We start from the raw sequence: 15,307 nt of genomic DNA, 5'->3' as shown, positions 1-15,307 counted from the left end.
AGGGGTGCTGAGGGGTGCAGGTGTCATGGAGCCAGAGGGCGAGGGGAGGGGCAGAGTGAGAAATAAAGAGAAGGTGGCATGGATGATGGTGGCAGAGGGGCGAGAGGAGAGTGGGGTCAGTGGGGCAGAGGGTGGTGAGGGGGGGGCACCAGGGAGGAAGGGGACAAGGGGAGGGTCAGGTTTTTGGGGGGGCAGAGGGAAGGAGGGAAGGGGTCGGCGGGGGGTAAGGGAAAGGGTAGGTGCCAGGGGGATTGAGGGGGTTGAGCAGAAGGGCAGACACAGGGAGGGCAGAGGAGGGGAGGGACAAGCACCAGGGGGCAGAGAGGGGCAAGGAGAGAGGCAGGGGCAGGTGGGTAGAGGGAGGTGTTAGGAGACGGCATTGGGGAGAGGCAGGTGCCGGGGGGTCAGAGTGGGGCTAGAGGAGGGGTGGGCACAGGAGGATGAGGGAAGGGTGCGTGCCAGGGGTCAGAGAGGGTGGGGAGAGAGGCAGGTGCCAGGAGGGCTGAGGGGAGTAAGAAGGGCAGAAGCCAGGACAGCAGAAGAGGGTGAGGGGTGGGACGGCCATCAGGGGGCAGAGGGGGAGAGAGAAGTGGCAGGCACCAGGGAAGCAGATGGGAGAGAGGGAAGGGGCGGGAGACATGGCAGCAGAGGAGGGAAAAGAGAGAGGTGGATGCCAGGACATAGAGGGGGTGTGAAGTGATGGGTGGGCTCCAGGGTGCAGAGGATGTTTGAGGGAGAGGGGAAGGTGCCAGGAGGGCAGGAGGGGAAGGGAGGGGGTTTCCAGTGGGGCAGACGTGGGTGGAAGGCAGGGGCACGTGCCAGGGAGGCAAAGTGGGGGACAGAGCGGCCTGGGGAAGCAGTAAGTGGGTGGGAAGAAGGGGAGGGGCGAGGAGGAGGGGTCAGAATAGACGCAGGGTCCAGGTGGGCACAGGGGTGAGAAAAGGGTAAGGGAGGGGCAGGAGCCAGAGGGGTGAGGGCGAGGCAGGCCCCAGGGAATCTCTCTTGCTTTGGGGTCATGTGTGGTTGGTTTCTCGCTAAGAGCAGGTTGGTGCAGGCCCCACACACACTGGGGGTGCAGCCCTGCCCCAGGGGGCGCAGCTGGGACTCTCCATGCTGGCGGGCCCCACGGGCCCCACCTTCCAGCCAGTCTGCCCCTCAGTCTGCCCCTCCCGCCCCTTCCCTCTCTCCCATCTGCCCCACAGTCTGCCCCTCCCCTCTCCTGGCCCAGCCCGTCCGCCATGGGGCAGTGGTCTGGGTTGGGCTCACTGGGGCGGCCGTGCAGTGGAGGATTCTGGGGTGGGGGATAAATGCGTACTAATAGGCCGTTGCTAATGAGGCCAGGGCAGTGGGGGGGACGGGGGCATTTCCCCGCTTACTGCCCCCTCCATCTGGGAGAAGCTGCACCAGGCACCAGTCCCAGTTCACATCCGCACAGCCAGTCTGCCCTGGGGGTTTGCACCGGTGCAAGGAAACCCCGGCAGACATGGCCAGAGACACTGGTGTGCCAGGGGCCGTAACCCTTCCCGTCACTGGGGTTATGGATCAATAATTACAGGGTGACTGGAGCAGGGGAGCTGGACTCTGGGTCTCCCAGGTCAGGGCCCGACACCCTGGGCTGCAGAGTCACTCTCACTCCCACGCTCTGGCCCAATGCCCAGGGCAGTGTTTAGACACAGGGGGACGTCATCAGACCCCCAGAGCCCAGCAGCTCAAGCCCTCATGGCGTCCCACGGGGGGATGGAACCGGGGGCTCCCCGCTGAGGGCCCAGCCACGGGGCTAAAGGCTGGAAGGGAAGCGGCGGCACCTTTCTGTTCATTGAAACTCGTCAGCAAACTCGACATGAATTTGCGAATAGTTTCTGTCGACCCGAAATATAATTTTGCAGCAAATAAACTATTTGTCCAAAACATTTCACCCAGCTCCATTTCAAACATGTCCCAGCAACTGAGGAGCCCAAATCCCAGTGACTTGCAGTGAGTGACTGTCAACATCCCCAGACACGCAGTTACGGGCAGGTCAGACTCAGGACTTCAGCTATGAAACACTCCAGAGCTGCCATTTAATTTGCCCTGGGTAAAAAAATTCCCCCTGAGCCCCTGATCTCGCCCCCAAAATCAGGCTGAAAATGGAGACCCCCACAAATCAGCCTGAACTCTGCCCAGAGCGATTGTCCCATGGACGATGCTGGTGGCACAGACCCTCTGCAGCTGCACCTGGGCGTCTCCCAGAGCAGACAATGGTCACAGAGACCGTCCCAGAGCCCCAGGGGCCCCGGTGTCTCCATCTAACGACTGCGCCAGCCACCCCCCTCGCTCTCATTAACCAGCCCTGGATCAGACGCGCTGGGAACTTTCAGACTCAGACTCTGGACACACTCTGGGTTCATGTACACAGCCCGCCGCAGCGAGTCTCTGAACGGGGTGGACAGATTCAGGCTTGTGGGGCTCCCTCTTTGGCACTAAAAATAGCCACGTAGACGTTCACGCTCAGGCTAGAGCTCAGGCTCTGAAGCCCAGCGTGGAGCCAGGTCTGCCCCTCACAGCGCAAGCGGGGACATTGTCTGTGTCCACGTCCCCTTCACCCCATTCCTGGGACTGGAACAGCAGCCCCTGGGTCCCCCCCTTCACCCCCAGAGCAGGGGAGCGAGAGTCCTTGGCCTTCTGGGCAGTGGGGCCTCCCAGCACCGATTCCTGGGTCAGTGAGAAAGTGTCTCCACCTGGAGAGCTCTGTGCACCCGGCAAATACACAGATGTGCCCGTGGATCAGGATCCGGGATGGTCCTCTCCCCAGGAATGATGGAAGCTCCCTAAAAGTAGAGGGGCCACTGGTGCCTGAACCATGGCCCCGCTCTCCCGTGTGGGTCCTTCTCCTGGAGCTCCTGCCCCCGCACCACCCCTTCTCCCCGAACCCCTGCCCTCACACAGCCCCTTCTCCCCGAGCCACGGCCCTCACACTGTCTCTTCTCAAGACCCCACCCCCGCACCGCCCCTTCTCCCCAAGACTCAACCCCTGCACCGCCTCTTCCCCCCCAACACCCTGCCCCCATGGTCGCTCCTCTCTGCCCCCTCCCGCCCCCCATCGCTCACCCTTACAGCCGGTAAAAAATGGGAGACCTAGCCCTCCTATCAGTAAAAGTGATGGCGCCATGGTCTCCTGGCCCCTCTCTTCCAGTGCCATTTATTCCCCCCCTTCAACCCCGGGAGGAGAGGGGGCCTTGGGGCAGTGTCAGTGAGTTCAGTGCTGGGGGTACAAGTGGGGTTTACACCCCTCCTGCTGGAGCTCTGGGTATCGAGGGTACAAGGACGTCACAGGGGCCGTGTGAGCCCCGCTCTGTCCTGTCAACATGGCTCAGGCCTGACACCTGCTGGAGCCTCTCCCTGGGGAGGAACCGTCCTTGCGGCCCCTTCAGGCCTTGGCCTCCCTGCGGACATGGCCGGTCAGGCTGCCGTTAACAAGAATTACGACATGAGCTCCTGTTCGCTGGGAACTGGACTCTGAGCCTGGGCTGAGATCGGTGACTGGGGAGTGAAAGGTCCCAGCTGCCCTCACTGCCCCCCTGAGCCAGCCCAGCACCCCCAGGCATTCAGAGCGATAATAGCGATGATCACACCTGGTGACACCCCCAGTGCCCGCAGCCGGCAGGGTGAGGGCCTGTCCAAGGAGCAATGGGTGCAAGCTGCAGCAAGGGAGACTGAGGCTGGAGATGAGGAAACACTGTCGAAGTCTCAGGGCAGTGAAGCTCTGGACCTGGTCCAAGGGAGGCTACGGGATCCCCGTCACTGGAAGTTTGTAAGAACAGGACAAACCCGTCAGGGATGGTCTAGGCCCTGCCCCAGCATGGGGGGCTGGACTAGATGACCTCTCGAGGTCCCTTCCAGTCCTGCATTGCTAGGAGTCTAGGTTACAGCTGTTCTGGGGCTGGGCCCAGGGCCCTGGGGGATCTAAGCGTGGTGTATGGCACACGGCAGAGTTAACATGTTCGTGACCCTGGCAGCTGGCAGCTCAGCATCCCTGCCAGGGGCCTAGGCTGGCACATGTCTGGCTGCCTGTATCCAGCTCAGCTGGGTGTTACTGTGCTGTCTGGACAGGACCTAGGGTTGGAACCGGGACAGGTTTCCCAGGATTGTCCCTTTGTTCAGGTCGCTGACCTGGGAAATCTGTGAGTCTGCCCAGGACATTACTAGCCCCAAGTGAGATGGGGAGTGCGGGACCAGTAGGGCCCATTTACACGGTTCAAGTACCGGATGTGGGGGTCACTACTGGGGTGGGAGGGGAGTAGATCTGCACCATGTCCTGCTTGGCGAGGTTGGTGCCTGGCCCAGCCCCAGGAACAAGAGGGACATCCAGGACAGCCAGAGAACATCCAGGGGTGGGATGGGGACACAGTGCCTGGGGTGAGGGGACAGGCGGTGTATGTGGAGCAGGCAGATGTCCTGGTTTTTTTGCACCTCAGAGGTGGCAACCCTGTAACTGGTGTTTGTGTAACTGCCCTGGGTGTCCCCTCCTCCAGCTCTGTGTGGTAGGATACCCCGGAGTGCATGGACCCCTGGGCCAGTGGCTCTGCAATGTGTGTGCATGGCCCCTGGGCTCTCTGATCCCTGCTGGAGCAGCCCCGACTCCCCCAGCAGGCTCCAGGGCACACACACGGTCAGGCTGCAGGCTGGGAGCAAACGCACACACAGCTCAGCCACAGAAAAGCTGCCTCATGGTCTGGGCACTGTTTGTTGTAACTGGGTCAGGGGAGTGTCACAAACTGGTTTTAAAACCTGTCTGCCCTGGCAGTGGGGACAGGGCCTTCCTCCCCCCAGATCCAGGGAGACACTGAACAGCTCCTGTCTGGTCCTGTTACGCTAGAAGGAAATTGTGGCTAAAGCTTGGTGTGAGCGTAGCGATGCTGCTGCTGGGAGGAGAGAGCTGAGCAGGTCTGTTTAATTATGGACAGCTGAGAATGTCCCTCCTGCAGAGCCCAGGTACCGTCCTAGAAAGGTGACACCAGGGGGCAGCATTTCCTCACTAATCAGCCCTTTCCCAAAGGGGGCATGTCCCTGCTGTGCAATAAACCTGGGTTTTGTCTGCCCCTTTCCATCTGCCCCCAGTGACATTGCTGTTTCCAGCCTATTGCTTTTGGTAAGAAAGTGCTGGTGCACTGGGGAAATGAGGAGAGAGCTCTCAGGGGCAGGTGGGATGCTGACGTGAATGAAGTGTCAGTTTTTGGTACAGTACCTGCATATAGCTGGGCTCTTCTCAGCCCTGAAAGCAAACACAGAGAGAGAGAAATGAGAACTCCTCTGAACACAGACACACTGAGCAGGACACAGTGTAGAACACAGATTATATTAAGGGTGTGTATGTGGGGGGCAGGAAATGGAACTTACCAAGCCCAAATTCAGTGAAGAGTTTCCCTAGAAAACAATAAATAAATACAGGTTTCAGAGGAACAGCCGTGTTAGTCTGTATTCGCAAAAAGAAAAGGAGTACTTGTGGCACCTTAGAGACTAACCAATTTATTTGAGCATGAGCTTTCGTGAGCTACAGCCCACTTCATCAGATACATCTGATGTAGTGAGCTGTAGCTCACGAAAGCTCATGCTCAAATAAATTGGTTAGTCTCTAAGGTGCCACAAGTACTCCTTTTCTTTTTGCGAATAAATAAATAGATCTGAATTCATGCTTATAAAAAAGGGATGGGAGCGAAAAACCTAAAAGGAGTTTAACTCGTTAGACAAAAGATGCACCTAGGCATTCACAACAGATCCAGACACTTGCACAGCCCTAAACAAGCAGTCCTGAAGGAGTGTTAAGAATGAAACAGCTGAGCTGCTAGCAAAAATATGCATCTAATTAAAATCATCTACTGATGGAGAGGAAAAGAAGGTAGGAAATGTTGCACCCTATATTTTTTAAAAAGTGCAAGAGTGATAAGGAGAATTACAGCCTAGCTAACTTTAATTCAGATCCCAGTAAATTGGTTGAAATTATAATTAAAAATAGAATCCAAAAGCATGTAGATGAACACATAGGGAGCACCCATGGGAAAAAAATGGTGGGTGCTGAGCACCCATCGGCAGCCAACCCCCCTCCCCTCCCAGTGCCTCCCAACCGCCAGCAGCAGCTCTGATCAGCACCTCCCCCTCTCTCCCAGCACCTCCCACCTGCCACAGAGCAGCTGTTCTGCGGCGTGCAGGAGGCGCTGAGGGGGGAGGGGGAGGAGTGAGGGCTGGGTGCATTCAGGGGAGGGGATGGAACAGGCTGGAAAGAGGCAGGGAAGGGCCTTGGGGGAAGGGGTGGAGCTGGGGATGGAGCCTGGGGCAGAACCAGGGGATCGAGACCCCCCCCCCACACACACACACATTAGAAAGTCAGTGCCTCTACTGGTCACTATCTCCAACAGGACAGAGCAGAAATTGCGGGTGGAGGATTCAGAAAAGGGAGAAGGTGTTAATTATAGCATGGAAAGACTTCAGTGTGGGGAGAGAGAGGTTATTATTAGGACTGTTCAGAGAGGAGACAGCAGAGGACATGGCAGAGGTGCACAGACTAACAAACAGCACGGAGATGGTAAATCGATTATCGGATGGTCCTAGTCACCCGCTCTCAACAGTTTTTTCCCATTTTTTTAAGTTGCTGCCTTTCAATTTCACTGAAATACTTTCCCAAGAAATACACAGTGACTCTTCCCCATCAGGTATCACTCAGACCAAGACCTGAGTAGCATTATACATATCCAGGGAGAGTGAGGACAGTCACAGTATGTTAGATAGAACTGCAAAATTATTGGGGATGTAAAACCTCCCAATTCAGGGCATAAGCTGATCCTGAACTGCCTAGAGCTAGGAAGAAACGTCCCCTCTGGGCAGGGTATTCCATGACTGTCTTATTGGGGTTTCTGGAACCTTTCTCTGAAGCAACAGGGAGACAGGATCCCACAGGAGCTTCTTCCCTGGTCTGATCTGCTATGGCAAATCTGGCAAAGATTCTGTTTACTGAATGTACCAGTCAAGAGTTATTGCACAAAATCACATTACAGTACCTAGGTAATTGTCCCAAATGTCAACTCTAAGTTAATACATTTGTGAAAATGTGCCATGAAATGTTATAAAAATGAATCACAACTTAAATGTCTGAAAGTTTAGCAATTCACAATGATATGTCTAATCCCAGCTCCAACCTTTGTGCAGACAATTTCTCCCTGGCCACCACCTTCCTGATGGGGAATGTCCCTGATGGGGAAGTTAGAAATATTATTACAACTTAACATTTCCCCATCACTAAATATATAGTAAATGACAAAATAATACATTCACCTGCTCCCTTCTGTCAATGACTAGGAAGCAAATCCCCAGGTTATTTCAGTGGCTGGGGCACTGGTAAACATAGCTAGCGTGTGCAGAATGGAAGGGGTTATGGTGGAGCTCTACTTGGCATGCAATATAAAGCAGAGTGTGTTCTGTTTGATAAGAGCCCTCAATAGCTGCTTAGGAAGTATAAGTTATATTCCCTCCTTGCTAACATTAACGAAGAAACATTACCTTTTTCTTCACGATGTTCTTCTACAAATAAATCATAAAGAAGAGGATGCGATTTAACATATGGCACATTTACAGGAGTATTTTCTACTATTATCTATACATACATGGGCTTACAGCTGTTCCCATTGACTACACTGTTGTCAGGCCCTTGTGTAACGTGATTATGCAGTCATTTGCTCAGCTACATTATTTCCAATTTTTTTAAAAATTGCCACATAATTGTGCTCCATAATTGGGGCTTCTGACTTTTGGGTTTAACTGATAAACACTAATACAATAAGTCCCTAATAAAAATAAATACTTCCAAAGAGAACCAGCTGCAACAATACAGCAATGTCTGCCTGACTTTGCAGAGAGCCTGAAACCAGTGATCTGAGAGATACAAACTGCCCCCTTCATCTCAGGTTGTAGACTCCAAAGCCTTATAGTGACAGCATTCAGAGCTATTTCATGGCTGATAATTTGATCAGAACTTCTCAGCAGTGTGCTTCTCCCTCACTGTTTGATGTAGTGACAGAAATTGGGGTAGAGTGCACTGAGGCAGCTACTTGCCATGAAGGCTGCTGGGTTTAGAATAATGAAATCAAGGCCTTTCCCTCCCAAATTTAATGTCACCTCTGCCTGTGGCCAAAGGGGGCAGATGTATCCCCTCCTCAGTCTGAAATGCCACCCAGAGTAGGTCTTCACTGCAGTTAGCCCAGATGATCAGCACCCATTCTGAGCCTCTGGGTTAACCTAACCTGGGTGTGAGCAGCCCCACTGCAAAGCCCTACCCCAGTTACTGTGTCCACACTGGTGCTGCGCACCCCGTGTGAGTCCCTAGGACTGCTGGAAACATATCCCATGGTTCTCGGTGCTGAGTCAGCTAAGCCACACTGATTCTTTCCCAGTGAATTATGGGAGAACTTGTCTGTGCTTCTAGCACACCTGGGGGAATCATGGGACGGCACTGGAGGACTGTCAGCACTGAGTGATTTAGCTTGTGTCCTCACTGTAGAATGGGCAGGTTACCAGCCCAAGTGAAAGTGTTACCTGGGCTCTAACCCTCAGCCCGAGATGGGCCAGCTCCCCTGGACTGAAAGCCCCACTAAACTCAGGTGAGAGCGTTTGTGTGTGGACAGGATGGGGAGAGTTGGAGGCATCACTTCAGTAAGAGCCTGGCTACCTGCAGTAAAGACACAAAATCACCTCCCACACCTGCCCAAACCTCCGGCTCCCCTGCCCCAAACACCTGGGATGCAGTGATATATTTACAATACAAAAATCTCTATTTTTCATGGAAAGCAGCAGTGAAAGAATGCAGCCCATGGGCACTGAGGGTCCCCTTCCTTACATGGCCACTGGCCTGTCAGAAGACAGGGGATCCACAGCGATCCCGAAGCACAGGCCACGTAGGGGCCTCAGCAGCTCTGAAGCACTGCACACCAGATCCCACAGCCACCCATTCTGTGAGATCACAGAGAGGGGCTCAGGGGCAGACCAGAGTCGGAGGCCTGGTCAGTGGGTCTGTGAGCTGAGCAGATTGACTGGGCCCAACCTTACATCCAGAACCGGGTTAGGCTGAGATTTGAATGAAAGCGACACAAGGAACCAGAGAGTGAGCTCTCAGCACAGCCCCTGCTCTGCCCGCTGAGCATGGCCACCAGCGAAGGCCACTGGACATGATCACATCACAGTGAGCAATGGCACAGTGAACGGGGCAATCAGGGCAACACGATGCTCTGTGCACTGAACACACTGCCTCACAAGGCCCTGCTTTGCTTGCACCAATTTTACCCAAGGTGCTTTTCAACTGATTCAGTTAAACTCATGAAAGTTTGTGGGTAGACACAGCCCAAGGGAGTTTAAAGGGGAATCCCCAATGAGATTTCAGAGTCCCCCTTCTGAGAGAGGGAGCCAATCATGCACTGGTCTCAAACGTTTCAAGTTGTTCATTCCTCAATTAAAGTAAAAAATTTTCACAACCCCCTTTTATTTATTATAAAAGTCAGAGTAAAACATATATCAATAACTAAGATAAGCCTGGATAATCCATCACAACCACTAAATTTACTGTATGTGACCTCCCAAACTCGGAAGGTTTTGGCAGCCCCAAAGTTATTCTGGACATTTTCTTTTCTTTTCTTTTCTTTTCTTTTCTTTTCTTTTCTTTTCTTTTCTTTTCTTTACAACTGTTATAATATTTTCAACACCTCACCCCCCCCCCCCACAATAGCCTTCTATGACCCCATTCCAGAGGGTCATGACCTGCGAGTTGATAAACGCTGGTTTAATTAGTACAGCAGGATGCCTGAGGGAATCATGTTTCTGTGAGGATCTCGAGATGTCAGTCAAACTCCCTTTGGTGTAATTGGAAATTACCCATCTACAGAGAATCTTGGTACTTTCTCATCCTCTTCATTGTTTGCAAATAGCTACATAAAAGCTTTAACACGCCCCACTGGCCCAGACACTGACCTTTCTGTCTCTCCAGATCAGATCGCAGCATCTCTAGGGGGAGAAAATGGTGAGAGGTAAGATTTCACCATCATGTTTACAGGCACATCACTACTGTTAACTTAGCACAGTCACACTAGGGTGAGAGAGGCGGACAGACAAAAAATGGACACTCAGACAGATCTGTCCAGGGGCCTTTGCACTCAGTGTCCCTGCTGCCTGGGACTGAGTCATGGTAGCACACAATAGTGGGGACACGATGACGTATCCCCTCCCGTGGCCACTTAAAAGTCTCCCCACAGAAGCCACCCCACTGTCTGCGTCCCAGTCACACCCCTCTCAAATCTGGCTGTTGTGAGGGGGTTGAGAGAAGGTCTCTTTGTATTAGGCCAGGTGTACACACAAAGTTTCACTGGTTTAATTTAGAAGTGTGTACAATAGTAGGATACTTCTCCCCAGCATGGAGGTGCTGCCACGCCTCAGTTTCCCCTCTCAGACAGTAGTTCCCCAGGGGTCTAAAGTCTGCAGCTGCTGGAGGGGTAACTTGTGGTGAAGTAATTTTGGGTTCAGTTCTCTGCACAAAGCTCTGTCGGGGCCCTTCCCCTTTGCAGGATCAACAAAAAGTCCAATGAGTAAAGTAGCTAAACAATCTGCTCCCCTCCCCTGCCCCCACTGGGTCACAGCCATTCTCTGGGCTCAATAATCCTTCTAGACTTCAGACAGCTCATCCCTAGCCCCCTCCCATCTCTCCAACTTTGCAATCCCTTACCCAGGGTTCAGTCAGTCCTCCTACCCTCACCATTGGGGTTTACGTCCATCTCCTCCAGGTGATGCTATGGGAGGCCCTGGGTTCCCCTTCTACTCTCGATTCCAGCCCAGCGACCCTAAATATGCAGGGACTGTTCACTCTGCTCAGTAACCTTGAGTCGCTTTTCCCTGGGCTGCTTCCTACACCGTCTGTCCCTTTCTGGGTTTCTCTGCAGCCTCTCCCAGGCTGCTGCTTCCCCGCTCTCCCAGGCCCTTTTCTGGCTAAACCCCTCTCTGGCTATGTTACCAACCCTCCTGCCACGCTGCTGTGCAGAGACCCATCCCAGGTCCTTCCCTACCCTGGTCACCAGCCTATATTCCAGCCTGGTACCACGGCCTGCCAGGGGTATTAGCTGGAGGCTCCTCCATGCAGCCATGGGCATGGGCAGTGTGAAAGTAGAATGAATTATATTGAAATTATAATTCATTAAAGAAATGCTACTTGAAGGGTTTGTTGAAATATAGTTGTCAGGAAGAGAAACATTAAGGAGTGTGAGACAATGGGTCCTCAAACTAATTAACTTAGAGCTCCTACTGAGCTAGGAGATTGGTAAATGTTAGTATGCAAATAAGATATGTATGTATATTTGTCAGTTTCTGCTTTCTTTTGTCTCTTATGTTAAATTGGCTTTGGCTTAGCTGTATAAATAAGTTATCTTGAGCCTCAGAGAGGGGCTCACATCCGGGTGCATTAGCAAAGCGCTTTGCTAATAAACAGAGTGGTCTGACAAATTATGTGAGTCCTGAATCTGACTTTGCCAATTTGGAGGTTCCACCGAGATGGCAACCGTCTTCACTGGGGCCGTGTGACTCCTGAATGTTCTTAGGACGGTCGTGGCAAGCCGGCACCTGGGCATTTGGCCCAAGCGGTCCTCCGCCAGAACGGAAGGGTGCATGACCACAGTGAAGTCTACGCCATCGAAGCTGTTGGTTCCCACTCTGTTCTGGTAGGGATCCCGGGATCTGACATCAGGAATCTGGTCAGGTAATTATTTCTGTGTTTTGTCCGGACTGAGGACTGTCTTGTCTCTGTGTCTATCCGTCCTCCCTGTGGTGTGTTTGAGTCTGGGCGCCGTCTCCATCTGGGGATCGGCTGACCAAAGGGTTCCTGTCCCCACGGTCTGCGTGAGTGAAATCTGCACAATCGCAGCCGCACCGCGCCTTGGGTAAAACCCTTGGTGTGAAAGCAAGGACGATTGAGGCAGTAGCCTGTGGGCTCCTTTTGTGTGTTGCACCGGGCATCGCTCTGACGAACCCGACTTTCCTTCTTGTGTGATTGGTGTGTAAAGTCCTCCTGCTTGGGTAACCAGACGTCTAAGTCGGGACAGTTCCCTAAAGGAACGCTGGCTCGGTTTATGTATTTTAGGAAGATTCCGGACTCCTGTAAATTTCTGGGAAAATGGTATAGGCTAATGGGGTCAGATAGAGTGGCTACTACCACCACTATGCTTCTGTCCCCAGAAGCCTTTACAGCTATTCTGAGGGAAAATGTGCCCTTTTCCCACAGAAATGGTCTATAAGGGACTGCTGCAGGCAGCAGGCAGAGAGAGAATCTGATCAAAATTGTTTGACTATTGGGTAATGTAATCAAAATCACTAAAGGATGTAAGGGGTTTCTATTGGAACTTAACTTGGCTGCTCCTGGCTGTGTCTAGTTGTACAAGATGGAAGTGTAATCGGGGTTCAGTTGTGTAAAAGAGTAATCACAGTGCAAGGGATGTTAGGCAAAAGAGAATTTTGTGTGTGTGTATAGTGCTAAAATCTGAAGCTGTGTCTCAGCTATTACCTGAGAATAAACTTAAAGCTCGGTACAGTAGAGAAACTATTGCAAACATGGTCTGTTGCACAAGAGGGGAAACTGAGGTACACCACCTCATGAATTTCATAAATGACCAGTGAGTGGGGTAATTCACTAGCCTGACTATAGAACAGCCTGACTATAGAACAAAATAAGTACAGCCTGGAGGTAATTCTTCTGTTTTTCCTGCAATTAGCAAGGAAATTTGTAAAAGAAAGTGGTATTATTATTAAGCAATAATCTGTCCTCACCAGGGGGGTGGAAATTGTTTCTTTTGTTTTTAGACTCTACAAGCAAGCTGGCGCCAGCGGAAGAATAACTCAGAATACCATGAAGAAAAGGAGTACTTGTGGCACCTTAGAGACTAACCAATTTATTTGAGCATGAGCTTTCGTGAGCTACAGCTCACTTCATCAGATGTTTACCGTGGAAACTGCAGCAGACTTTATATACACACATATACACAGAATACCATGGATCTATGTTTTGTGGTGTTTGTCTTGTTGCTAGCATTGTTGTGTTTTAATGAACAGAAAACCTCATGACATGGGTGGGGGATGGCTTCAAAAGGCTGACCTTGGAGGGGATGAGGGGGGGGAAAGATGTGTATGGGAATGCAAAAGGCTAACTCAGGAGAATCCCAAAATTCAGTGGCCACTGTTAGGATCTTGGGACAAAGACCGAGTAGACGTCCTAAAAGACAAACTCGGCCAACCTAAAACTAAATTGGCAAAAGGAGAGGTTGATTGTTTCATGCAGTGGTGGAAAGAGGCAAATCATAGGTGGACAGAATCAAAACTTGCCTCTCTCAAAGATTCTAGCTTCTATCCCACCAGATGCAACTCATTTTACTGTTGTTGATTTGTGCTCTGCTTTCTTTTCTGTCCTGGTTCACCCTGACTCCCAGTTCCTGTTTGCCTTTTCTTACAAGGGGCAACAGTACACATGGACCACACTACCCCAGGGATATACTGAAAGCCCATCCTATTTTTCCCAGGCATTAGCCTGAGACCTTGCTGACCTTGTTTTCCTGTCCAGGTTCACACTAGTCCAATATGTAGATGATCTACTCCTCTGTTCTGCTTCATTGTCTGCCTCTGAAACTGACTCTTTAGTGCTCCTTACTGCCCTAGCAAATAAGGGTCACAAAGCTTCTCGCTCTAAACTACAACTCTGTCAAGCTTCTGTCACATACCTTGGCTTTCTCCTCTCCCAGGGTTCCCAGGCACTTTCTCCCACTCGCGTCCAAGCTATCCTTACCTTTCCCCGACCCCGCTCCCCAAGCCAGGTCCAGAAGTTTTTCGGCATGGCTGGATTTTGCAGACAATGGATTCCCCAATATGCCTCCCTTGCAAAACCTCTCCAGGAACTCACTCGATTCTCTGTGCCTGACCCCATGCTGTGGCCCCCTGAGGCCAATTCTGCCTTTGTTTCCCTCAAACAGGGTTTGGCTTCTGCCCTTGCCTTAGGGCTGCCTGACTATTCTAAGCCTTTTATCCTTTCCTGCCACGAACAATCTGGGTGTGCACTTGGAGTTGTCACTGAGATGCACGGAGAAAAGAACCGCCCAGTGGCTTATTTCTCTGCCGCTTTAGACCCTGTTGCCCAAGGCTTACCCCCCTGCCTGCGTGGTCTAGCTGCTGCAGCGCGCCTAGTCGCAGTGTCTGATTCCCTTGTTCTCTGCTCTCCTCTTACCCTCCTGGTCCCTCACTGACCTCGCCCTGCTCCAAGACTCTGCCCCAGAAACCGAGAAAGAATCCTGGGTTGCCCAAGGTTGCTCTCTACATCCCGATTCTTTTTGGCGCTCGCCTACTGGTGCCTTTGTAGCCCCCTTTTCACTCTACCCGTCTCTGGCCGCCCTGCTACACGGTGTTTCGCATGTCGGAAAGGAGGGGATGGTCTCTGCTGTAACTAAGACAGGATGGTGGGCCCCCCATTTTAGCTCTTTTGCAGCCCGCCACTGTGCAGCCTGTACCATTTGCCAAAGCCATAATATTGGTAAACCTGTAAAAGTGGCCCAGGGGTTCCGGGACCTGCCTCAAGCACCGTTCCTGCACAAATGCCTAAGTGTCAACAATATGAATTGATATTGGTTATGGTATGTTTATTCTCTGGTTGGAGTGAAGCCTTTCCTTGTCGCAAGGCTGACTCACAGTCTGTTGCCAAATGTTTGTTAAATCATATTATGCCTGCCAAGGGAATTCCTGCTACTCTGTCCAGTGATCGGGGTACACATTTTACTGGACAACTTGTTCAACACCTGGACCATTTATTGCATACCAGACACCTGTTGCACTGTCCCTACCACCCAGAGAGTGCAGGTGCAGTTGAAAGACGAAATGGTGTACTTAAGAATAAGCTTGCTAAAATTTGTGACTCTCCAGGATTAAGCTGGCCAGTAGCCTTACCATTAGTCCTTATGGACATGAGATCCACTCCATCCCAAAGGCATAAATTAAGTCCCTTTGAAATTGTTATGGGATGTCCTATGCGAGCTATGACTACCATTACTCCCTTTCCAGATTTGAACTTGACTCACAGAGCGCTCCTTCAGTATGGCAAGGGACTAATGCAAGCTGTAAGTCACTTCCATAAACAGGTTCGAGCTGCCTGGCCCATGGAACCCACCTCCGACGCATGCCACAACCTCGAGCCAGGTGATTGGGTCTACGTACAGCGCCATCATCGAAAGCACGCCTTGGAGCCCCGGTGGAAGGGTCCTCATCAGGTACTGCT

General features: G+C 52.0%; 1 protein-coding gene across 2 annotated transcripts in view; it reads right to left on the bottom strand.

The window, feature by feature from the left end:
* LOC140898051 (butyrophilin subfamily 1 member A1-like) overlaps positions 1-15,307 on the bottom strand; it is a 179,779-nt gene that overhangs the window by 139,608 nt on the left and 24,864 nt on the right. For both annotated transcript variants that reach the window (XM_073311487.1, XM_073311488.1), the window contains exons 6-9: positions 9,988-10,020; positions 7,531-7,551; positions 5,377-5,403; positions 5,225-5,251 (exon numbers count right to left, since the gene is read on the bottom strand). In XM_073311487.1, the coding sequence (XP_073167588.1) occupies positions 5,225-5,251; positions 5,377-5,403; positions 7,531-7,551; positions 9,988-10,020 (108 nt within the window). The remainder of the gene's footprint in view (positions 1-5,224; positions 5,252-5,376; positions 5,404-7,530; positions 7,552-9,987; positions 10,021-15,307) is intronic.

The sequence above is a fragment of the Lepidochelys kempii genome, chromosome 14 (assembly GCF_965140265.1).
Source record: "Lepidochelys kempii isolate rLepKem1 chromosome 14, rLepKem1.hap2, whole genome shotgun sequence".
In the NCBI taxonomy this organism is placed as follows: Eukaryota; Metazoa; Chordata; order Testudines; family Cheloniidae; genus Lepidochelys; species Lepidochelys kempii.
This window is presented reverse-complemented; position numbering and strand designations above follow the sequence as displayed.